Source organism: Xiphias gladius, chromosome 24, assembly GCF_016859285.1.
Source record: "Xiphias gladius isolate SHS-SW01 ecotype Sanya breed wild chromosome 24, ASM1685928v1, whole genome shotgun sequence".
Lineage (NCBI taxonomy): Eukaryota > Metazoa > Chordata > Actinopteri > Istiophoriformes > Xiphiidae > Xiphias > Xiphias gladius.
Window position 1 is genome coordinate 12,747,173 of NC_053423.1, and position 24,498 is coordinate 12,771,670.

A 24,498-nucleotide genomic window follows, 5' to 3' on the forward strand; every position below is an offset into this window, starting at 1 on the left:
ACCACTAGATGGTGGGCAGGAGGCCAGTAGCACTCACCACTGTGTCCTCCGCAAGTAGATTTGACCCTGCAGGGGAAAACCACAGATGGCGCAGAGGAAACCTCTGCTGTTGCTGCTGTTGGTGAAAATTAAGGTGAAAAGAAATTCTATTAGAGGCAGCAGAGTGAATATACTATAGACGTGGCTTGAGTGCAAAGCATGTCATTCTCGGATTGGAGGTTCCACTCTGATAAGGAGAGGAAGGGCATGAAGAGAGAGCCGACCTGTGGGAGTCACTGGGAAAGAAGTGTGAGTGTGTATGTGAGAGAGGGAGGGAGGGAGAGTGAGCAGGAGGCAATGAAGCAGGGGACAGGGCAGAGAGTGGGGGGCGGAGGGGGGGGAGTGGGTGTCGGGGAGTGGTTTTTCCTCACTGACTGCCTGTATATAGAGAAGACGGAGTCTGACAGAGCAGATCCTGTGAGAGAGGCTGGGAGGGAGGCTGACTTTTTACCCAAACTCGCTCTACCTGTGAATGACTTCCTGAACGACACATCCACAAAGCTTCTATCGGATTACAAAACGCACATTCCTCTCTCAACTCAAGGTAAAGGTTAACTTTCTTCACTTTTCTACAGTAGCTCTCTTTTATGCCAGATTCGAAGCAGGTGCAAACTGAACGTCACAGATACACTATTCTCATCTTACTTTAAACATCTTTCTGAATTAGAGGAAACTTTGAATCTATTTTATTTTATATGTTTGCTGATCATCTCTTTTTCTTTTGTTCATTCACTTTCTCTGCATTACTTCTTATCTTTATGGAGCCAAACGTCCAGAACTTAAGATAATCAAGTCTTTACTGTTGCAACATATTTGCCTTTACCTGGGTGTGGGACTGTTGGACACAATATTCAAGATGTTATAAATAGGTCCAAGGATATGAGTGGGAGACTGCTGAGATTTTTTTTTCAAGAGGTTACTGAGTCCAGTGAGTGTGTGGCTGCTCCTCTTGTGTAATTCATGATGATAGTGATAATGCATCAAGACCAGTAATCCCTTCACTCACCTGTTGTGGTACAGGCCTTATTAGGCACCTGTACTGTATCAAAAATGTCCACTGCCTTGACCCGGTGGGTGTTTTAAAAATAGAGCTGGACAGATAATAGTTAAGGACTGTGTGACACAGAGGGAATTTAAGCTGAAAGGGCTTTTATACAGAAATCCTTAGCCAAGATGCCTGAATCATCTGGTGGGTGGTGCAGTGATATCTCAAAAGACAGCTGTGTGAGGGAAAGAAGAGAGTACAGTCATACAAGATGTGCAAGATAGGGAAATTAAAGGTTAAATCCACCCAAATTACCATTTAACATACTGTAGGTTTTCACTTACCCATATAGATAGTTTTGGTTTTTATTTGTCTAGATTTTGAGATATTAGTTTATATTAATCTAGTGATAGTTCTGCCTCCAGGCCAATACAATGGTGAGGGGAAAAAATCTTCATCTCTGGTCCCCACAGCATTGAAAAATTACATTGAAAAATTCCCACATACTGTTAAACGCTCTCATAGAGACAATTTATTCAGTAGAAAGCAGTGTTAATTTCGGCAACTGTTGTAGTCTTTTGACGAAAATGAATATTAGTTTTAGTCAAATTTATTGCAAATTTCGGTTGTGAACATGGTCCTGAAGCTGTGATTGAAGACCGGCTGTGACACTGACTCTGCAGTTCACCTACTGCTACATTGTGATATGCGTATGTACATCATGCAAGTGATTGTATGTATATGTGCGTATCTGTGTGTGCGTGTGTGTGTGTCTCTGTGTGTTTGAGTGTGTGTGTGTGTGTGTGTGTGTGTGTGTGTGTGTGTGTGTGTGTGTGTGTGTGTGTGTGTGTTGGTTGCCCGCACTAAGGGTTCATCTGTCCTGTGGCTGCAGTGTGGGATCAGTAGCTTGGTTGCAGCTGTCTGGAGCACTGATGAGCCATATGGCAGCTTCAGTGACACTCTGTAAAAACCCTTGCTTCATAAGACTAAAAATGAGCTGAGGCACCAGTGTATTATGTATTGAAATCTTTTATATCTATTGCTCAGAATCAGTTGCGGTTCCTTATTTACCTTATTTGTTGATATGTTTGAAATATTGAGTTTTACAGAATAGTTTAGTTTAGATATGGACTTCTCAGCTTAAATAATCAATGTCGAACTATGGCAAACACAATCAAAATCAAATACTCTCTTATATTGAAGCTACACGTAGAATAACAGTGACTTTTGGTTTAGGTTACTCTGCAAAAACCAACCCTACCCTCGATTACGGTCATCACTTCTGTTATATACTGACAGTTTGACCTGAAGGCCTCTGCGACTTGTTCAGCAGACTGCTGGGTGTTTTATTGCACTGCTGCTCAGAGTCTGCCACAACAAAACATTTGTGTAAAGGAGGAGACCTGCCCATCCCATGCTGCCATATGCTTGTGTCTATGTGTGTGTGTGAGTGTGGGGTATGTGTGTGTGTTTCAACTAAAGGCGCAGTCATGCAGAAAACAGCACAGCAAAGATCTTTTCCGGAGCCCTGCTTTATGTGCGGAGTGTCTATTGTGTTCTGAGATCTGATTGGATAATTAATGATGCTATTTTATGTAAGCAGCGGGCCAACCCCTCATCTTTGTCCGGCCCCACATAGACTCACCCATTCAGTAACCTGAGACAGACGCCCTCACACAAACAGCCATACATATGGATGATTGTTTGACCTTTGTCAAGTCTTAGAGTGAAAGCTTTAATCCTCTTTAGTACACACAAAAACACCAAGCTAAGCCTGGTTATTGAAGGTGTTACAAAAGCATATACACATACTGGAGAATAAACTGTGTGACAATCAAAACAAATGGACGAACCGTATCACTGACACTGTGGCCACATGGAAATTTTACTTCTTGTGTTGAAATCACAGACAAAAAAATCAAAATGTATCACAGTGTACCTTAGATAAAGTCAGGGACCAGGAGAAACAAAAAGTAAAGAGGAAGGTTTCTTTAATAGCAAAATACTGACTCAATTGTTGTGTTTTTTTCAACTTAAACTACATATACTCTATCCGATTTGTTCTAAAATGCTTGTTGTGAGACATTTGCCGTATTTATATAGTTTCCCTCTGGCTGCCCTACTACCATGCTCCAAACATAGTATTTAGATAAATGTTGTTGTCTCTGAGGTCCATTAATACTGCACATGGGCTGTATCGGTTCACCCAGACAATTTCCTCAAGTGTAACAGATTAGCTTTGACAGCAGGGCATTACTTTATTTCAGTGCCTTTGATAGGATCCGAATCTGGGATGATAATGTCCCCTCTTTATGATTAGTAACTGCACTGGCAGGTCTCTCTTAGTCAAAGTATAATATCTAAATACAGGGTGATTATAGTGCAGATGGATTTATATGCCACTGCAATGCAACCAGTGCTGTGTGAATAAAAATAAATACAGTGCAAGAGGGATTAGACACCAGCATACACGAAGAGAAAATATGGGGGCAGTGAGCAAAAAAAGTTAGCTAGAGAGCTAGCATTTCATCCTGAGACCTGACGGGGTCGCGTCATACATGGTTCAGCACATTTAAAGCTGTATTTCAATCACGGAGTACTTGTTTTCCAAGTGAATTTTCATATTTAGCTACTGTTTGTCTTGGTGGCTTGAAAAGAAAATTTGGAAAAAGTAATCAGATGATCTCCAAGGATCATGTGGATCTCTGTGGACCATTGGCTGCCAGCTTTGTTTAAATTTATCTTGTGTGTGTGTGTGTGTGTGTGTGTGTGTGTGTGTGTGTGTGTGTGTGTGTGTGTGTGTGTGTGTGTGCTCGCAAGTGTATATGCATCAGTGTGTATGTGAATTAGACAGTGGGAGGTGGATGGTGTGTTGGCAGCAGTCATACCCCAATTATCCTGCTCACAGTGCCACCTTTTCACCTCTCTTCCTGTGAAGTGTAAAGCATTTGGAGTGTGTCTTCTTGGGAAAAATAGGCCAACTTTCACATGCATTTTTTCCATTCCATCATATGACTGTTCATTGTTTTAGTAAACGTCATTCAAAAGCATGGCTTGAATAGAATTACCTTAACCTAAATCTCTGTTCCCTTTCCTTCAAAGATTTATCATGAAGCTCATCCTGTTGACTGTTTCGGTGCTGCTCCTGGTGGTAGCAGAGGGTACTGCGAACAGAATCCTGTCCAGGAGGACCAAGAGGGAGCTTGCCAGTCCTCTCCATGTTGGTGGCATCAGGGACCCATTTGGCTCGTACTGCCAGAGGAGAGGAGGTTGCTGCCCGGGCAGAGATGATCTGTGTACGGTGCCTTACCTGGACACCATCTGCTACTGTGACCTGTTCTGCAACCGCACCGTCTCTGACTGCTGCCCTGACTTCTGGAGTCACTGTTTAGGCGTGGAGCCACCTTTCATTGGTAAGCATGGGTGCACAAGTGTAAATGTGTTTTCTTGCGCATGAGTAAGATTTGCAGTGTGTGTGTGGGCCTGTTGGAATTGGTTAAACTCAGTCAAAAAGCAGCAGAGAACCCTGCTGACAAGCTCTGTGCTGGACCACAATGCAAAGCAGCATGACACCTGACATGAATTATAATTACATACCTGCTCTCTCTTAAACTCACAAGAAAGAAACAAACTTAAGATTGCGAAAAATTGAAGTGCGCTATGCTAGAGATAACTTTCAATCAGTAACCACTAATTAGCTTCACGTGTAATGTGATTCTCAAAATGGGCATATTGTTTCTACTAGCTACTTGTTTGATTTTTATGATGATTAAAAAAAGCCCTGATAAAGAGACAGGACTGTTGTCCTTTATATATGGCTCAGAATGGAAATAAAATATAAATATCAAGTAGGAAAAAAATAAAAGACCTTCTGCTGCTCTCCCCAAAAAAGTCAGGCTATCGCCCCTTCAACAAAAATAAAAGTTACACTTACCATTTCCGACTCCCTTCCCCCCCATAATTTCCGTACAGTCCCTAAGTAGATGAGTTAAGATTTAACCCATTTTCCCCAGCTATCAAAAATATTCAGTCATCTGGACTTCCCACACATTTATAGTACCATTCTCTCAGCGCAGAGGTGTAAAATGCGCCAGCAACAGCAGAGGTCTACCTGAGAACAGAGCAGTGAACAGTCGGCTTCGTATTAACCCAGACAGAGGGAGGGAGGAATTGTCGATAGAAGGATGAATGGAGGTCAGGAGAAAGAATGTGGACTATGCAGAGGGAGGGAGAGGATGACAACCGGTGCAGGACAGGGGGGGTTTCCCTGGACGACAAGGTAGGGGGATCACGAGATGGGACAGGCACACTAATGGGTGTTTAAGAGTGTGCACACACACATATGCGAATACATGATCATGCAGCCTGAAGGGAAAGTTATGGCACTTCAAAAGGAAGGAGGTGACAGATTTTTACAATACGTAATTTCTCTTATTGCTCCCCTCCAGTCAAAGATTGCTGTAGTCTATAACTCAGTATTCAAGGCTTCATTCAGCTGGACTTTGCTCATTATGTTGTCAAAGTCAGTTTAATTTTCTAATATGAACCATCAGTGGATCTAATACAGAAAAAACTGTACACATCATGCTCAATTAAAATGTCACAAACACCCATTACATGAAATCACATACTGTCAGTTCAGCAGTCAGCTTCCTGTATGCAAAATCCCTCTCTACAAATGTGTGCCTTGTCTCACTCTGCAGCTCTGCAGTAACTGAGTTGTGATAGACTGCATGAGACAGCTGTGACGGGGGAGATTGGTATCAGAGAGCCTCAGTCATAAATCACACTATCAGCTCAGGGCTTCACACCAGAGGCCAGGTAACCTACTCACACTGTAAATTTTCAGTCAGCCCATGCCCTAAATTCCACATGAAATTCACACAGACAGCACCCTCCGCTGTAAATCAGCTTGTAGATAAACCTCAATGTGAGCCTGTCACCAAGTAAGTATAGTTTTCACAATCAGTTACCGAGCAAGGTTCAAACTTCAAGTGTAATGGGTCAAATTCATTCAGAAGGAATGCTAATGTTGCATCACTCCTAGATAATTTTTGCGGTTTGTGATAATGCAGAGTGGACTTAAGCAAATGCCAATACATTTTTTGGTGCTTAATTATGATCGTAATGTGCTTTTGTGGCCCTCTCCCTCAGTCTTACAAGAGGTGGTAAAGTTGTGCATAAGCAGGTTAAAGCATGACGAGGGCCTAGGAAGCCTGGGAAGCCAGGAAAGAAGCTAACACCACATTCCTAAACTGGATTACTGGAGCTCAGAGCGCCTTAGACCTCACATATTCTGTGTGTACACTCATACACAGACCCACACATACTGCACATTTATTGTGGCTGCAAGTGAAGGAATATGGCTAGTGTGTTTCTATTATATTAAGTGTGAAGGCTGTATATGTAGGTCTACTTCTCTGTGTCTCATTTGTGTCTCTTTATTTGAGGCTGTGAATGGCTTTTTGTGAGATTAGTGGTAGGATCTTTGTTGTTTAGCCACATCAAACCCATATTAAGGTTCCCCTTCTTCGTCTCCTCTCAGGCATCTGCGAAAGAAATGGAAACAGGTTCTTTACGGGGCAAACATACAAAGAAAACTGCAATTTATGGTATGTAAACCCCTTTCTTCCCACACTTTTCTCTTTCAACCTCTTAAATCTTGGGCTTTCCCTCAAATGTCCCTTTAAGTAGCTTAAAGTTTGAAAAAAACTGTTTTCCCTCACATTTTGACTGTTTCATCTATATGTGCTCTGTATTTACGTGTTCTAACACTTCACATAAACCATTAGATGCTCAAACTGGGTGAATTATTCAAGCCTGAGATGAGCTGTTTTTATGGATGTACCATTGCAGCAAATGAAAATATTGCAGACGTGTTTTGCATCACATTTCTCTAAATTTCATGCTGACCTATAGTACTTGGTATTCTTAAAACCTTTTGCATCTGTATTGATGCTATGTGATGTTGTGTGGGTTTGCACAATTTGTGTGTGCACAGCATGTGTTTCTAATAATAAAGCCACTGGTGGCTTTATGGAGTAATATACAGTTTTTCTATCCATGTTTTGGGTGGAAATCTTACATTGATCACATGATCTTTCTACCTGCACTTCCCTTATATCCTAACTCTTTGTCCATAATAGGCATCTTATTTTGATAAGCAGGAACAGCGTGGGTGTAAACAATAAAATAAATGACGGCTGAATTCCATTTAACTGCTTGAGTTTCAAGGTCCTGATTTTATCCATGCTGCCTCACTGTCACACTGTTATGTCTTCCTGGGAAACTTGAATAGAACAAATGCACACTCAAATCCAGGGAAACGAGGGGCTGACAGATAATGTTTTTTGTTGACTTTAGAAAATATCCATGACCTCTATACTGATACCTTGAGAATAGTAAATAGGGAAAAGCTGGTGAAATTTGCTCTCGTTGTTTTTAAATGTTTGTTGAAGTATTTCTGTGTCTACATATGCCGAGACAGAGTGCTACGCAGAACAATCGTGCATGCCGCATGTCTAGGCCTTTCATCTAGCACCATCATCAGGTCAAATTTCAATTTGTCCAGTACTGTGGTTTATGACCAAACACCTGCAAAACCAATGCCATTCCCATGAGCCTCAGCTAAGATGCCTAAACTAAGATGGTGAACATAGGAAACATTGTACCTCCAAAATATTTATCATTCGCATGACTATAGACTTATTGTTTTCAAACTTACTGCTCTGTGTCTTGAACAGCTGTTGGTGATAAAATCAGTCCTTCTCTGTCATGATCAAGTAACAAACAGCTCAGCAGTCTGTCTCTGTAGCAGGAGGAACGGTAGCTGCATAAGTGGGAATAAACCAATCAAAATATATCAGAGGCCCTGTGCTAACTTTTCCCATAATGTTGTGGCCAAGTTTGTGTGCCAACCTCTCTAAATAATGTCTTTCATGATTCCTACTGAGTAATATGGTAAATTTAATCATAATTGAAACACATTTCCTGTTGAGTCTCTGATCTGCCCAGAGTGTTTTTCACTTTGATGTGGATAAAAATCTCAAGACAAGGATTCTTGTCTTGACACCTTGAGCAGATCTCACTTCAGTGATACTGATGGATATCTTACAAACAACTCTTTGCTTTATGACCTCGACATGAAATTAAGAGGTCCTAAAAACAGTATTTTAGATTATCACTCAGTGACAGTGAAGTGACTTTTATCTCCCTGTCCTTCTACACCCTGAGGGCAACAGGGTTGGTGTAGCTGTTGTCATTTTTCTGGATGATATGGACGACAGTCAAGGAGACACAAAACAGTCCTTGAGAGACTTTAGGGAGGAGGCGGAGGAGGTTAAGTGAGTGAAGGCAGGAAGAAGGGAAATTGAATTCCTCACCTGTCCTCCACTGTGGTTTCTCACATCTGTGTCATTTGATGTTCCTCAAAGACCCTGTACGTGTATACATGTGTGAACATGTACACTTGCACAGAAATGTTGATTCATCACCATTTGTACATCAGTATTATATTTAGCTTCATGCACCAAGAACTCACTGTGGCTGTTTGTCATGACATGTCCAACCCAAACTAGGCTGACCCCGATGATCCCCATGTCATCCACTTTAAGCCTCCTAACTGTTCAGCTCCAGTAGCTGCTGTGTCAGTCTGATGGCCTGAAGTATGACTTATAAAGGCAGCTCAATTAGGTTTGACTTAAAGGGTGTGATGGGTGTTTACATGGGCGAGGATGCAAGTTGATAAATGGTGGGGCTAACATTTTTTCCCGAGGAAAGGCTTGTGGAGGTTGAGCAAACACCAGTTGTGTGGATAAAAATAACCTCCAGTGTTCCTGGTCACCAGAAAACAGCATTTATGTGCTAACTCCCCCTTTCACCACCAAACAAAAGAGTGTTATGCGCATACGCTCTCACATGTGCTTGTTAAGGCAATGCACATGGACGCTTGAAAAATTGCACTACAACTTTAGCACGCAGGGACAAACACACTCCCTTTTTTTGCTCCCACTCTCTTCGCTTATTAATTTCCCAGATATGCGTCCTCCCAACTCTCTCAGACACAGGGCCGGAGGAGGAGGACGCGGCTTCCGCTTTGAGTTGACAGACAGCTCTCGCTCTTTTCCCTCCAAGGTCTCTCATTAGCAGTGGTGGAGCCCCCGCACACTCTTATCTGTACCTCCTACATGTCTTCACTGATTTTAACAAAAACGTTAGCATTTTACAAACACATTCAAAAGATTTACAGTATGTGCTTTGACACCACTGTCACAATCAATATAAACTTTATCTATTTCTACAGTATGGTCATAGCTTGTAATAACTCCTAGGCAGATTCTGTCAGCACCAGACAGCATAGACACACAGCAGAAGCTGACTGAGCATGAGGTATTAAAGCAACGTTTTTATTTACAGTCGTGTGCGTGTGTGTGAAGATGCACCATGATAAGTGTGGCAGTCTTTTGTTGTGTCAATGGGATCTCCAGCTGAGGCCTTTTCCTACCTGAGCTGTTGGCATCCTGATAACTCTTTATCTCCTCCAAGTGATCTGAAACGTGGCGCCTCCTGTTCGCAATCTCACACAGGGGCAACTATCTCAGCTTTGATTTGGCAGCAGCTCTGCTCTGTCTGCTCGCACTGTACTTCAGATTAGACAACAGCCAATGCCAGCTTGAACTTCTTTGTTGTAAAGTTTCTCAGACGGTGTAGATACGTCATGTCTGAACCCACACAAACATGGCTCTGTTCCCACTGATCTGGCTTGATCAGTGAGACAATATACCTCATGTCACCCTGGTGTGTATGGTCATGTAGGTGGAGAAGGTGTCTGTCTCGTGTGGGGAGTGTGACGGGGAATGTAAAATATGGCCTCCCACTGTCCTCACTGACCCTTATATTTCATTCCAAGACACACTCTTTCCCCTTGTCTCCATAAGTCTGTCATTATGCCTTTCCCTGTGTGTGTATGTGTGTGTGTGTGTGTGTGTGTGTGTGTGTGTGTGTGTGTGTGTGTGTGTGTGTGTGTGTGTGTGTGTGTGTGTGTGTGTGTGTGTGTGTGTCCAGTACTATTACTGTGTGAATTTATTGCTGTTTTTGACCCACTGGCACTGAGCTGCATGCCAGTGTTCTTGCTGCTGAAGGGACAGCGAGGTGAAAGGTCAGTGTCTCTTTCATCTAATCAAAGCCATCAGACAGTCCTCTGTGGGATGCAAGGCAGACAGTCACAGGTCTAAACTCTGCTTGTGTTGTGTGTGTATATTTGCGTGTAGGTGTGTGCTTGAACATTGTATTTACGCATGTGTCTCGGAGACCCGGCGGGGAAGAGTGCACTTTGAGAAGTGATACACACTCTGTAGGACTCAGTGTGACTAAATGGGAATTTGGCCTCTTCATCACTGTGTGTGCGTGTGTGTGTGTGTGTGTGTGTGTGTGTGTGTGTGTGTGTGTGTGTGTGTGTGTGTGTGTGTGTGTGTGTGTGTGTGTGTGTGTGTGTGTGTGTGTGTTTTTTTAATGATCCTCTCGGGAAGTTTCCCTACTCTGTAAACATGAAGTCTAAAGCACAGTAGACTTTATGGACGGCAGACTATACATGCCTGTGTGGGACAGCCTTGTGGCTGTTACACACGGTAATTCATCATCACTTCATACTCAATTTATGGGCTCAGTAATTTTACTTAATCAGGAGGTTTTGTTGAGATCAGTGTTTTTTTTCCAAGAGAGACACGAGAACAAAAACATTTACAGTCACACACAATCAAGAAACCAAGAGAACACCAATAAATCTTCAAAATTTCCCCAGAGGCATGGAAGAATCTAGCTTGAAAGCTGTATGCAATTCATTTAAAAGATGTATAGTAGCCAGTTTAGCTTAGCATTGAGACTAAAACAAAATCCTGTAACACTGCAACGTGTCGTTTTTTTCACTTCGGTATAATATGTGATCTTTAAAGATGCTGGTAAGAGGATTTTGTTACCTTGGGAAAGAGACAGATTAGCTGCCTCCAGGGTTTATGCTAAGCTAGGCTAACTGACTGCTAGCAGTAACTTTAGTGTGTACAGTCATGAGAGTGGTGTTGCTCTTTTCATCTAACTTTTGGAAAGAAAGTTCATTTTATATTTACTTTATAAATCACTGTATTATCCCTATAATTATTCTGTATTATTCTATAGCATCCTGGTAGGATAATATAAAGTTTATGCAGGACAGGCATCAGTTTTATTGTTTTGTTTTGTCCAGACAGTTGCTTTTTATGACATATAGGGGATGAAATGTTCTGTAAATGGTCATAGTTAGAAATAATTAATCGGAAAGACAAAGACATTCCAATGAATATATATACATTTTTGTGCAGCTACCTTTTTAATCAATTTCTCTGAAGTATCAGCAGAAGGTGAGCTGTACAGTGTCATGTGTACAGTTTTTCTTATCAATGAGGATGACTCATCTGTGTGAGCCAAGTTTCTGTCTGGAATAGCTTTTGACAAGTACAATTTTCAAGTACAATACTTGGACGTTACTGAAGCATTTTTCCATTCTGCATCACTACATTTCCCAGGGAAAGTTTTTTGATCACAACAATGGTTACTTGTTACTTTTTTGTTTAAAATTTCCATCTAAAACATATAAGGGTCATTCTATATCAGTAATAATGAGTACTTCTACTTTTGATACTTTGAGTATGTTTTGCTGGTAATACTTATTTAGCTTTTAATTTTAAAAAGCAAGGACTAACTTTCAAACGTAAAAGGTTTGCTTATAAAAGTTCGTAAATGATATTGTTATAATGTTACTTTTATCAAGACAATTAAAGGATCTGAATAATTTTTCCACCATTTGTGTGACTACATACACATACACACACACACACAAAAAGCACTACTTAATAGTGAATGATCTCAAAGTACACAGTGCGAACGATTTATTTTTGAGCATCCCCAAAGTAAACATTTGAACACCATCATTAATAGCCTGCTCTCTTATCTGCTCTGTCATCGTCTTGACTTTTTCATTCCCTCCAACTAAAAATGGATCTGCATTCTGCAACCGTAAAAGGCTGAATGTTCCATTTAACCTTTCACTTCTCTTTACTGACGTCCTTCCTTCTATTCATTTCTTATTTGGGAATTCCACTGAGCCTCTGCATACTTGTCTTTCTGAGATGGTCTTACCATTTTAGCTCCTGACTTCACTGGCTTCACCATAAATATGGAAATTTAAGCTATTTTCATGTGATTACTGTGCTTATGCCTCTTAATGTTCTCATCTCTTTGCCCCTACTTTCTGTGTCCCTGCTGTAGTACTTGTGGGACTTCTGGACGATGGGAGTGTGAGCAGAATGCCTGTCTGATGGAGCCTGACATGATCCATGCTGTCAACAGAGGAAACTATGGGTAAAAAACAAACACAGGCACACGTATACACACATACTTAAAGGCATGTCATGGTTACAAACAAGTTCTTTGTGTTTTAAATAAATTTATGTTTTTAGGTGGAAGGCAGCTAACTACAGTCAGTTCTACGGCATGACTTTGGACGAGGGCATCCAGTACCGCCTGGGCACACAGAGACCCTCCAGGACTATTATGAACATGAATGAGATCCAGGTACAGGACAGTCTTCACCCTTGGAAAGGAATCGTTTTGGCGGTTTATAGGGTCTAATTGACCAAAAATACCAGTAGAAAGAGAATATGTGTGTGGTCACATTCTCAAAGGCACAGAAACAAACTTAAGCTTTTCATGCTCAAGTGCCCTTAAGCAAAGAATGTCATGAAATCCTTGCCATCCCCAGTGCTGCTGTTTTGTAGCTGACCTTTGACATCTGACCTTGTTTTTTAAAGGTAGCAAGAGAGAAGAAATTTCCATACAGGGACTGGAAGAGTATCACATTACTTGTTCCTAGTGGCTTTAACCTCTTACACTTCTTAAACCCTGGATTTCCCCTTTAAATTTCAAAACTTACATATAGTACATTACATATCGTGCATCTGCCGTTACCACAGAAGCTATATGATGCTTCTAACTCAAGAGGCTCAGTATTTTATATCTGCACTATTACAGGAAGAGTAGACCTTTCCGATTTCTTCTTCATCATTTTATATACATTTCCCCAAAAGGCTGATGAATGTGGTGTCATGAGAAACTTTCATTTGATCAACCATGAATTTAAATCACCTTTTGTCTCATAGGAAAACCAGGTTAATTAATCTCTTATTTTTGGCTTATACGTTCCTTTTACTACATACATAATGAAAAGATGGCTATGGAAACATTGTTACTTTAAAACCTTTAATAAAATATACTGCGTGTGCTGTATATCAGTCAGAAACTAGAGTGAAAATTTGAAGGTGTGACACATGTAGGGCACGGATGTGGGTGCAGTGGAGGGGAAGGTGTGTGTGTTGGGGGGTATTGGTGGAGGAGAGCAGGAAGTTTTAGCGACAGGTGAAAATGCAAAAAAAAAAAAAAAGTGAACTGTTACAATTGTAATGTGGCTTTTAACTTTTTTAAAAGCTCCCTCATACTTCCTCTGAGTTTTTGGATTTGTGATATGCAGGTTTTAAGATCTAGTACAACAATGGAGCGCTGATCAAAACATTTTTCACTTAATTATGGTGGCTCGTTGGTATGTGATGGCGTCTCCGTCTGTAACCTTGGCCTACTCTGATCCACTCAGTCTTTGTTTACATTTTACCCAGGCAGATTACATAAGATGGAACCAAAACATCAGGCAGAGAAGACGGAGGGGATGGTGGCTGCATCGAGAATAAAGAGCAACCTCCTCTTCAGTCTGCCCCTCCCCACCTCCTCCTATACATCCATCCTTTCAGCCATCCGTCCTCACTCCCCCCTTTCCCAGCATTCCATAACTTCTTCCACCTAAAAAGCCTCACAACTCTCCCTCCTTCTTCCGCCATCAGCGTGTCCCTACCTGTGCCAGGAACCAGATCAGAGCCTTGTAACCCATTCAAAAATCTCCCCCCTTCCTGTCTGTCTTCAGACTCCTGTGTGAGGGATGGAATATTGGAAATTTGTTACCCATCTTCACACATAATAAACACACATGGCACCTTATTCTTGAAGCTACTTCTCCTTTTTTGTCACATCTTTAGGTGAATTTCTTCAGGTGTCTGAATTTTTGGACTTTGACCTTCTACAACTACGTATCTCTGACCAGTAGCACATTCCTGAGTTATGTATCAGGTGGCCGTCTGTGCTCTGAATACCTCTCTATTTAATCACAGGAATGTGATTCAGGCGGCCAGGCTCTTTGCGAGCGAGAGAAAAGTTGTATATATGTGTGTGCTCTGTTATCACACCTAACTCGGAGATTAGGAGAGCATCCGACCTCGAGTGGAGACTAATGGACTGAACATATTTGGCATCTGAGAAGCACCTGCGAGTGAATATGCGCTATCAGGAAAATATTTGCACTCTAGACTTATCATCATAATTAAGATTTATCATCACGGTGATATAAATATTCTGAATAGAGATGGACGCCCCACTGAGTACTGTGAGTTCAGCTGGTCCCAAGCCGTATTCGATTTTACACTGATGTAACCACACGGCCTCACGGTTTCATGGAGGGGACCGGGATCAAAGGTTCCTGTCTATTCTACAGCGTCAGAGATTGACACTGGGCCAAATGGTCCTAACTGCCTGTGAATAAGTCCCTTCTCCTGCAGGGTTGATTAGCAGACTTATGTAACGTGCCTGTGATCCAAACTTGTCATACAAAGCCGTCCACAAGTATTTTAATTGCAGCCATTAGTTTGTGTTCTGTTGTGGGCAAACAGTTAATCTGCACTGCCTCACACCACACACAAGTCCCACTGCTGCAGCTTTATGTTGGCGGATGTAAGTGCTGTTTTCTCTGTTTTACTTGAATTCCCTGTTTGACATGTTGGCCGGTCAGTTACGATAAAGGTTGTTTTCACTGAGAAATATTAATGTTTTTTCAATAAGGGCAGTCTTGTGAGAGTGTAACAGCGATTAAACAAACAAACTTGACTTGAACTTTGGACTGCAGCAGGACTTTAGAAGCTGTCTCTAACTTCTCCTCACTCTGTCCTTCTGTCAGATGAACATGGATCCTCAGAGTGACCGTCTGCCGCTCCACTTCGACTCAGCAGAGAAGTGGCCAGGGAAGATTCATGAACCACTGGACCAGGGCAACTGCGCAGCTTCCTGGGCTTTCTCAACTGCAGGTAGGTCCAAAAGAGAATTGAGTATAAAACACTGCATCCTCCTTCTGAATTTCTTTTTTTTTGTCTACATGGACATGACGATGTTGTCTGTGGTCAAATGTTGTCATGTCCATGTAGAGAAGCGGAGGAGTTTGGAATGTGACAGCAATATGCAGTGATTTTTCATCTTTCTCTGCAAATACTTGTTACTCAGCTTCACCTGAGAAGAATTTATGGACCTGATAAATAATTGAAATTGGTTATCACAAAGTTTAGCTTCTTGAAGACATTTAGTTGCAAAATAGTAAGTATAAAGTAACCATGTAACATATGATTAAATATTTTTGTAAAAGGTTATTGGCCTGCTTTATTAATATTGCCGATCTTTCTCACTAGCTGTGGCTTCGGACAGAATTTCCATCCAGTCAATGGGTCACATGACTCCTCAGCTGTCGCCCCAAAATCTTATTTCCTGTGACACACGCAACCAGGGGGGCTGTGCCGGGGGACGCATCGATGGAGCTTGGTGGTACCTTAGGCGTCGAGGGTAAGCACTTCCTCATGAACAAACTACAAGCAAAAGGGAGCATAATTGTACGCAAATAAGTTGTGGTGATTACTTGATGACAACTTTTTTCACATCTTCCATCTCCCCTCTCCCCTCACAGAGTGGTGACAGAAGACTGTTACCCATACCGATCCCCGCAGCAAACACCGGCGGAGGTTGGCCGCTGTATGATGCAAAGCCGCTCGATTGGCCGAGGGAAGAGGCAGGCCACGCAGCGCTGCCCCAACACACACAACTACCACAACGACATCTACCAATCCACACCTCCCTACAGGCTCTCATCCAATGTAAGCACTGTGCAAAAACAGAACGCAACCCATGCGAAGACAGATACATGATGCACAAATGCATGCATAAACATCTACTCACTGGTATTCTCTCACACCATCACGTACAGCTGTTCTACACAACATCAGTTCAACACACCTGACCTGCTCTTAAATCTCCAATAAGCATGCAGCTTTAATAAGATCGCTGTACAGTCTTTGGAACTTCCTTGTGCTACAGTAGACATAATCTCCCTCACGTGTTTTATGTGTTTTTGCACACTTTCTTTGTGCATACATAACTCCCTTGTGAGTGAACATGGGTAAGTAAAAGGTTTAGTGCTTGACAGCACTCTCCACTAAGGCCACAAAGTTGTATTTGTACCTGTATGTTTGCCAGCTTTCATGGTGCAGGCAGTTGGAATCAGTATTGAGAAGGTTGATTGAAATATAATACAGAATTGCAAAGTAATCTATTCTAATCTGTTAGATTAGAACATGGCAGTTAGTGAATTATACAAATTTACAGACAGCACTTTGGATATCATCATCTATAATCATCATCTACTATCATTTCAAGACCCAAAAGTGTATCATGAATTAGATTTCTGTTTTTACCTTCTAATATCAAATTACTCGATTCTTTCTATATGTCTGTATAAACTGTTTTTGGTTACTGATGTTAAAAAGCACAACTTTACATAAGAGTTTGTAAAGTTATTTCAAAGTTAAAAAGCTGGATGATGTAAATTTAAAAAAAAAAAAATCTTCCTCTAGTCCACTTCATGGAGAGGGCACCTCTGCCCTTCCTTATTAGCGCAAAGTATTGTGCAACATTTACTTAAACTGTTTCCAGAGGCTGTCTCTGCATGGAGCTATGTGTATCGCCTCCAATTCAAAGTCATCCACTGAGCTGTAGCAACCATCAGTGCTAAGTGACAGCTAATGCTTCTCAAAATCATTACAGCCTGTTGTTTCTGTCTCCTGATAGCCTGTGAAGTCAATAAGCCAGGCATTAAGGCCAGAGGGCTCTGCTGAACTCAATCTTGTTATCTGACTTTTAACATCCAGGGGGGTTGTTTTCATCCTCCCCATTTCACGGACATGTAATGATCTTCCCGTCCATCTCTCTCTCTCCTCTGCCTATAAATCGTTCCCTCTATCTTCTCTCTCAGGAAAAAGAGATTATGAAGGAGATTATGGATAATGGCCCTGTGCAAGGTAAGGTGATGCCTTTTTGTGTGTTCATTCTTCTTAACTATACTTGTAAATCATATTTGAGTGTTACTTTGCTCCCGAGGGACACACAAATCCAAACATGTGGACCTTGAAGCCTCGTGTTGGGTATATGACAGAGGATGATGTCATGTTTGACCATGTCACCCTGATGGTTTTTTTCCGGGGTTCCAACTTTGACCTCAGTTACCTGGTCAAAAATGGTGCGCGTGTCAGGAGGAGTCACTTGTACGGGTGTGTTTGTTTGTGTGTTTGTGTGTGTCCTCTATGGTTCTCTATGAGCCTGTGCCAGCTTCTTGTTTTATTGTTTTTAGCAGTCCAGGAAGACTAATTGGCTTCATGTCAAGTTTCCTTTTTGTCTTTGAGTTTCCCTCCATAACAAAGGCATAGAGGTGTGTGTGTGTGTGTGTGTGTGTGTGTGTGTGTGTATGTGTGTGTGAGTGCATTGTGAGAGTCTGATAAGAGTGGAGGTCCACATAATGTTCTCAGCTAGGGAACGCTGGATTTAGAGGCGGTAGATCTCCAAAACAGGGAATTTCTGAGCTGTACATCCGGACAGTTATTCCATTGAGCTGGAATAGGAAAGTCACATGGAGTTCAGCTGTGCAGCTCACACACACACACACACACACACACACACACACACACACACACACACACACACACACACACACACACACACACACACACACACACACACACAAGCTGCCCTCTCTGATGTCTGGGTGTGTGTGACTCTGGGGGGAAATTAGAATTTGTTTGTTCAAATTAGGTAATTACTTTTAGATTAATTGAGGTTTGAGTTAGATTTTTTTCTTTCCCTTCCATAATAGATTCAGCAGTCATATTGTGTTTATTTGTGTGTTTGTTGGCTTGTTTTACTATATTTGTGGGGTCGTAAAAATCGGAGCCACCATACTTGTGGGTTCTGACAGCTTTTTGGGGACCAAAATGCTGGACCCCACGTTTTTGAATGACTGTTTGAGGGTTAAAACTTGGTTTTAGGGTTCAGGTTAGAATTAGGTTTAGGTTTAGGGTTGGTGTTTGTCATTTAGTTGTGATGGTTAAGGTTAGAGAGGAGCCAGGGAATGAGATATGTCAGAGATGGGTCCCCATGAATATAGTGTGTGTGTGTGTGTGTGTGTGTGTGTGTGTGTGTGTGTGTGTGTGTGTGTGTGTGTGTGTGTGTTCGTGTGCGTGTGTGTGTTTTTGTGCGTGTGTGCAAGTTATATCCGCCTACTTGCCTACTAATTCTCCCTGCGTGTTTGTTCTTACAGCTATTATGGAGGTCCATGAGGACTTCTTTGTCTATAAGAGTGGGATCTACAAACACACTGACGTCAGCTTCCCCAAATCGCCACAATACCGCAAACATGGCACACACTCAGTCAGGATCACTGGGTAAGTTAAAATATAGGGTAACAGTACAAAAACATTTAATATCAAGGCTTTTTTGCCCTGTTTTGTTAACCAGCCACATATTAATCATATCTTTACGTACAGGATTTGCTCTTTGCACAAACCTGATTAGACTCAACATAAACGCACTGGGTTTTGAGATTGTGCTGGGATTTTATTTTTGTGTTCGATGATGTAAGCTTTTGTTCATTCTGAGTTATCAACAGGAAAACCATGTGCTATTTAACACAAACTTTACATTCTCTGGACAAAAACATTTGCTTCCTCTCCTCCCAATCCAAGTCATCATGTGTCTGGTTTCACTGTAGCTACATGCTCAACAGATCTCAGCAAAAAAAATTGTTTATTAAGGATGAATAAGGTTTTAATTGAGCCGCTCCTGTTATTAGGCCTGGTTCAAAGCCTCACTTGCACATGTGTTTATACACTGCCAAGAGGGTACGTGTGGAAAAGCTTCCCTCCTAGTCTGTTGCTCTTGGAGACACACCTTGGCTCCACTCTGCCGTCTGCCCCAGCCTCTTCTATCTAGTAACTACGGCGACCACAAATATGCAGGCGGGCAGACGGCTGACACACCTGGATTACCTGCCCCCACCCTCTATCTCTCTTTACTCCCCCTGTCTTCCTCACGTTCCGGCCACATTTCTTCTCGCTCTGTGGAGTCTCCATCATCACTCCTCACCTCGCTGTCTGAATCACTGACCGTACCACTTCCTCTTTTATTCTCTTCTCCAAATCCAAGCCAAAATACTCTCCTTTTCATTTAGGCTATCCCTAGACAGACAAGTTGTTGTTTGCTGCTTTTTTTTTGTGTTTTTTGGAGGGCGGTGAGAGGCCAGGAGAGGCTCTGACCTGTAAAAAGTCATAAACATCCTCTTTACTTGTAAATATATGACAAGTCTCTTCTCTATCAGTCATCCAGCTGGTTTTGTAGTGTGTATGTTGTGACAAGGATACATTGCTGCTCACTAGTCTCACTTTCCAAATTGGAGAAATGAACAGCTACCACGTAATGGGTCTATTATGGGGACTAAGGAATGTGTGTTTGTGAGCATTTGACTGTACCTCAGTACCTCAGCGTCTCCAACTTGAAAAACAGTTTTAAGGGATAAAGAATAAGGGAGTTCAGCACTATGATAAAAGCCGTCTCTCTGCTTTTATCTGATTGGCCGTAGATGAAGACAAAATACAGCACATTTACAAGGGATCCTCAGCTTTGTCCCTTTTCGCATGCGTGTCTTCCATGTGTATTTTATAACATTTCTATTTATGACATCCTATGTAATGTATAGGCATGTGTCTGATTAAACATTCAAGCCTTCATCCTCCAACCTGTACTTAGATTGCTTAAATCACATACCTCAGGAGCACACGCTGTTCTGAAATAACTTGATGGAAAACTGTGGATGCACAAGGTATACTCACCATGCTTGTATCAGGATCACACTCTGTGGGCTGTAATTACATCTCTACACCCTCACTTTTTCAATAAACTGTGGAGGTATGCAGGGCGTGAGATGATGCTTAGGAGGAGGATTCTCAGTTTTCCCAAAAGCCTTCTGCCCTTTTGCTCCTTCTACTGACACTGTGATTCCTCACCACTCACTGCGCGGGTGGACATACCAGCAACACGGGTTTAGGGACGGATGGAGTGAGGAGAGGAGGGGGTGAACATAGTGTTTTGAGCTCCAACCTGCCAGCCACAAGCATCAGTGTGTTTACATAGGCCAAATCCCATAGCGGTGCGTTCCTTTAAGCCCAGGGCCTGGGAAAGTTTGTGGAAAGAGCATTGAGGTCCACTGTGGTGGAAAGGGCATTGTCTGGGCTGCTGATCCTGACTGCACCGGACAGAGAGAGGGGGATCAGTCCCCCGGAGAAGAGGTCAGGAGTGGGCTGAGCTGAGGGGCGTTGGGGAAGGGCGGGGCACATGGGCACAGCGGTATGCCCATCATTGTCCCCGACTGAGCAAGTGAGCTGATTGGAGGCCAGATAAGAGATCAGCAGTGGTCCGATTCTGTCTGGCTCTGTCCATACCAATAAATATGCAGGCAGGCAGGCATGCATATGGGATCATCGCACACACATATACAGGTGTGTATGTGCCCTTATCCGCAAACACAAATCCCATCCCTCTGGTCTATTTAAGATTGTAGTTGGCATCTGTTGTTTACACAGCTGTTTTACATGTGTCTGCTCCTTGTCAATGTGACATCTGACTCCAGTCAGGGGAACACTGGGCTAATAAAGTCTCTTGCTGATAGAAGGTTGGCACTATCTGCCAGTGTTGTGGTGGCAGGCTACTGAGTTGGCAGAGTCGGAGACCAGCCACTCTATTTCCCAGCATTCCTTTCCCTTATAAAAGATAACAAGCCATTGGGCACTGGGAGTCTCTTGGGAAACGAAAGGCCTGGAGTGCAAAAACAGGATGGGAATTGGCTTTGGGAGAATGTTTTGATCATGACAAGCAGAAACGGCAGGCGACTAAAAGTTGGCAGCTGCTAAGCTAAGACAAAAGTGCAAGGCTTGATGGGAATTTATGGGCCTTTGCCAAGGTCTTCTGAGGACAAAGCTCCTGGCAAGGGAGAAGGGTAAAGATAAACCTCTAACTTCAGAGTGACACATGTATATTTGTGTGTTTTTCATCGTTAGTTTTGTTGTCTGCTGTCTGTACATTGACGGGACTGAGGTGGTGTTCACTTCCTAGTAACCAACCCTGTCCTTCCCGTTTCAATGTGCAGAGTATGGAAATAGCAGCGGAAAAGGGGAATTCCGTGTTCTTTGGATTGGAATGATGTAGGAGTGGAACTAGGCGGTGTCCAGCCATAAATACTCTGTTTTCAGGATGTTGTTAACAAGATGAAACATTTCTTTTCTTTTCCAACTTGAACACAACTTATACCTCTTCCTGCTTTTCTTTATTAATAATGCCAAGTATGTCCATGTGACCACATTCCTGAGAAATGTTTACATCAGAAATGCATGTTTGTTGGAAATCCTCCATACTTTAAAATAGCTGTGCACCTCTGACACAGCTGATTTGAATGCCATATTTGAGGATATCTTGTTTTCCTGTTGTTTGGCTCTTCACTCTCATGCACATTGAGTAACCATCCTCTCTGATATATGCAACAGGTGGGGAGAGGAGAGAAACTTTGATGGGAAATCAAGAAAATATTGGGTAAGTTAGGTGTTATAAATACATATAAATCTTTCTTGACCAAATGGTCAAACGATTCTTTCAAATTTGCTCTTATTATTTTTAAAAAAGTGAAAGATTTGCATTGTACTTTTTTATGTAGCAAAATAAAAATTTTATTGACAGAGTTGTAAGTTCTGTTTTTTTTGCCAAAAGTGCATAAATATAACCAGTTATATGCATTTTCTTGTATTCAAACCAGTCTCATCTTTTAAAATCTGTGTAAAAATTTTCCTTTCCAGATTGCTGCCAACTCCTGGGGGAAGAACTGGGGAGAGAACGGCTACTTCCGCATCGCTCGCGGGGACAATGAATGTGAGATTGAAGCATTTGTGATCGGAGTGTGGGGCAGGATCACGATGGAGGACATGCACAACCATCATCACCACCATCGTCGTCGACACATTTAGAGACACCACAGAAGTTAAAACCCCATCAAGACCTTTGTTTTTATCCCACCTATAGTGAGGTGTTATCCCAGAGGAGAACCACATCAAGAGTCTTTGAACTTCATCACTTCCCCTTGTCCACCAAGCTGGCTGGGACAGCCACAAAATCAACCCCAGAGCCCCTGAACCTTCTCCTATTACCCCTTACTTCACTCTGGGGATCAGTACAACCCCTCTTCTTCTCCATCTTTAAGACAAAAACCTTTCCCATTTCTCCTGTAACTCAAGGTTTATGGCACCAAAAACAAAGAAAAACTAAGCTAAAGTTCTTTTATGTTGCCTTGCAATTAAGCACCTCAGGTACCGACTGTTCCAAAGACCACACTTCCCAGAATCCTCATCGTAATATCTGGTGAAACATGTTTATGTCAAGTTGGCTGATGACAGAAGGAGAAGCTCAATCTGATCTTTTTATGCTTTCATGTGTCAACCTGAACCTTTTGTCTTCTCTAGCTCTAAATCTATAATCCAGATGGACCCAATTTCAGAGGGACAGCTTGGAAAAGAGGAAATCTGAGAGCCAGATTCTTAGACATCAGACCCTTTCAGAGAGACACACCCAGCTTAACAGTGTAACATGATAATATATCATAGATGACCTTACTGACATTGACCTGTCAGCTATTCACAGTCACAGTTTGGCTCGTTCCCTCGGTTTTAGAGAGGACACACTTGTATAGAGTTAGTAGCTGCAGGCAGTAGAGTTTCTCACACATTCCAGTAAAAACATAGAATCTAACACTGGAAACATTAGGCGGTTTGGCGTATAAGATTACAAAAAAACTCTGATTTGGGATTTTAGGAGAATTTACAATGCCACTGACCATGACCAATTAGAAAGAATCAATTACGCTTTGATTTTTTAAGCACTGTGGGGAAATAAAGAAACTGGCTAAATCCTGGCCTTGTAACACATGTTTATCCTGGGAAGTAGTGTCAGTAGATAAACATGTATCATCTGTTCTTGGCTGCAGGTGAAATAAGTTATTTTCAGGCAAGCTAGATGAAAAAGAATAAACATGAACAATGAGAAAGATGTAAAAAAAAAAAAAAAGCCATGCTGCCATTCCTGAACCCAACCTCTCATTTAAAAAATAAAAACACTGATGCGTTAAAGAGGTTAAAAAATTGAAAACGTAAAGAAACAGAGTTGTTTTGACCACTGCGAAAGAAGGTGTTTGTGTATAGTAGTCTGAATTAGCTCTGTTCTGTGTACACTGTTACAATTTTCGCTAAAGATGTTATTTTTTTGTTACAGTTATACTTTAAAATTTTATTTTACTACTTGTTTTAAGATGTACTGTATGTAGTAACTTTCATAACACACTCATCACACAGTTGCTTTACTGCTTCTATATAGCTGTAACTGTTTGATCACAGCGAGGAGGATGGGGGGGTCACTGCTGCGCTACAGTATTCGTCTTTAGTTTGATGCAATTCACATTTAATAAACATGTAAAGCAACCTCCAACTAATGATGAAACACCAGTTCAAATCACACAGGTTGCAGATAAGCCGTTTCGCCTGTTTATTTCCTCATTTTTATTTTTTTATTTCTATTGTGTTCTGCCGGAAATTTGTTCCAACTTAGCCCTTTGCTTCTGTTTGCTGCAGTGTCACAGCACTTTGTGATGTCTTCATTTCAACTGATTGCAGGCTGATTGAGGGATTTTCAGATCTTCTTAGAGCACAGCCTCACTTGAAAAAGGAAAACAAGGTGTATTATTACCACTTACCTTAAATTACATCCTGGTGTGCTTCATCTGTAACTTCAAAAGGCTTTTTCATTTCTACATCATCAGGTCTTCTGATCTTTAAGGTCCTTGTGTTGTCTCCTTCAGGCATGGATAGGTAGCTAAAAATAAAAGCAAAGAGAAATGTCCAGATGGACATGCAATGTGCAATGTGGTGGAGGGGCTATAAATGGATTAGCAGTTGTTGAATATTTCTCATGCAATGTACTGAATCTTTGCTTTCATTTTGAAATAAGCAAAGGCAGGGAAGGATCAAGAGCAGCCCATCAACATGAGAAGCACAAGAGGTTTACAATAAAAGACTATACACAGAAAACAATGTGAAACTGACCTCTCTGGCCTGAGAAGGAGATTCTTCAAATCTATATTTTTTATCTGTGGACATGTTGCTAGAGTT

At 41.8% G+C, this 24,498-nt stretch overlaps 1 protein-coding gene across 1 annotated transcript; it reads left to right on the top strand.

Moving 5' to 3' along the window:
• Positions 1-460: 460 nt before the first annotated feature.
• Positions 461-23,401, top strand: tinagl1 (tubulointerstitial nephritis antigen-like 1). Its single transcript, XM_040121759.1, has 12 exons — positions 461-583; positions 4,127-4,437; positions 6,570-6,636; positions 12,323-12,415; positions 12,514-12,628; positions 15,108-15,234; positions 15,610-15,760; positions 15,882-16,068; positions 17,223-17,268; positions 18,561-18,684; positions 21,835-21,880; positions 22,141-23,401. Exons 2-12 carry the CDS (start codon positions 4,134-4,136, stop codon positions 22,306-22,308), a joined length of 1,428 nt encoding a protein of 475 aa, XP_039977693.1. The 5' UTR covers positions 461-583; positions 4,127-4,133; the 3' UTR covers positions 22,309-23,401.
• Positions 23,402-24,498: the final 1,097 nt, after the last annotated feature.

Coding starts and splice junctions, on each gene's coding strand:
- tinagl1 (XM_040121759.1), top strand. CDS start 4,134: ATGAAGCTCATCCTGTTGACTGTTTCGGTGCTGCTCCTGGTGGTAGCA. Junction 12,416..12,513: donor GTCAACAGAGGAAACTATGG/GTAAAAAACAAA, acceptor TTATGTTTTTAG/GTGGAAGGCAGCTAACTACA. Junction 12,629..15,107: donor TGAACATGAATGAGATCCAG/GTACAGGACAGT, acceptor TCCTTCTGTCAG/ATGAACATGGATCCTCAGAG.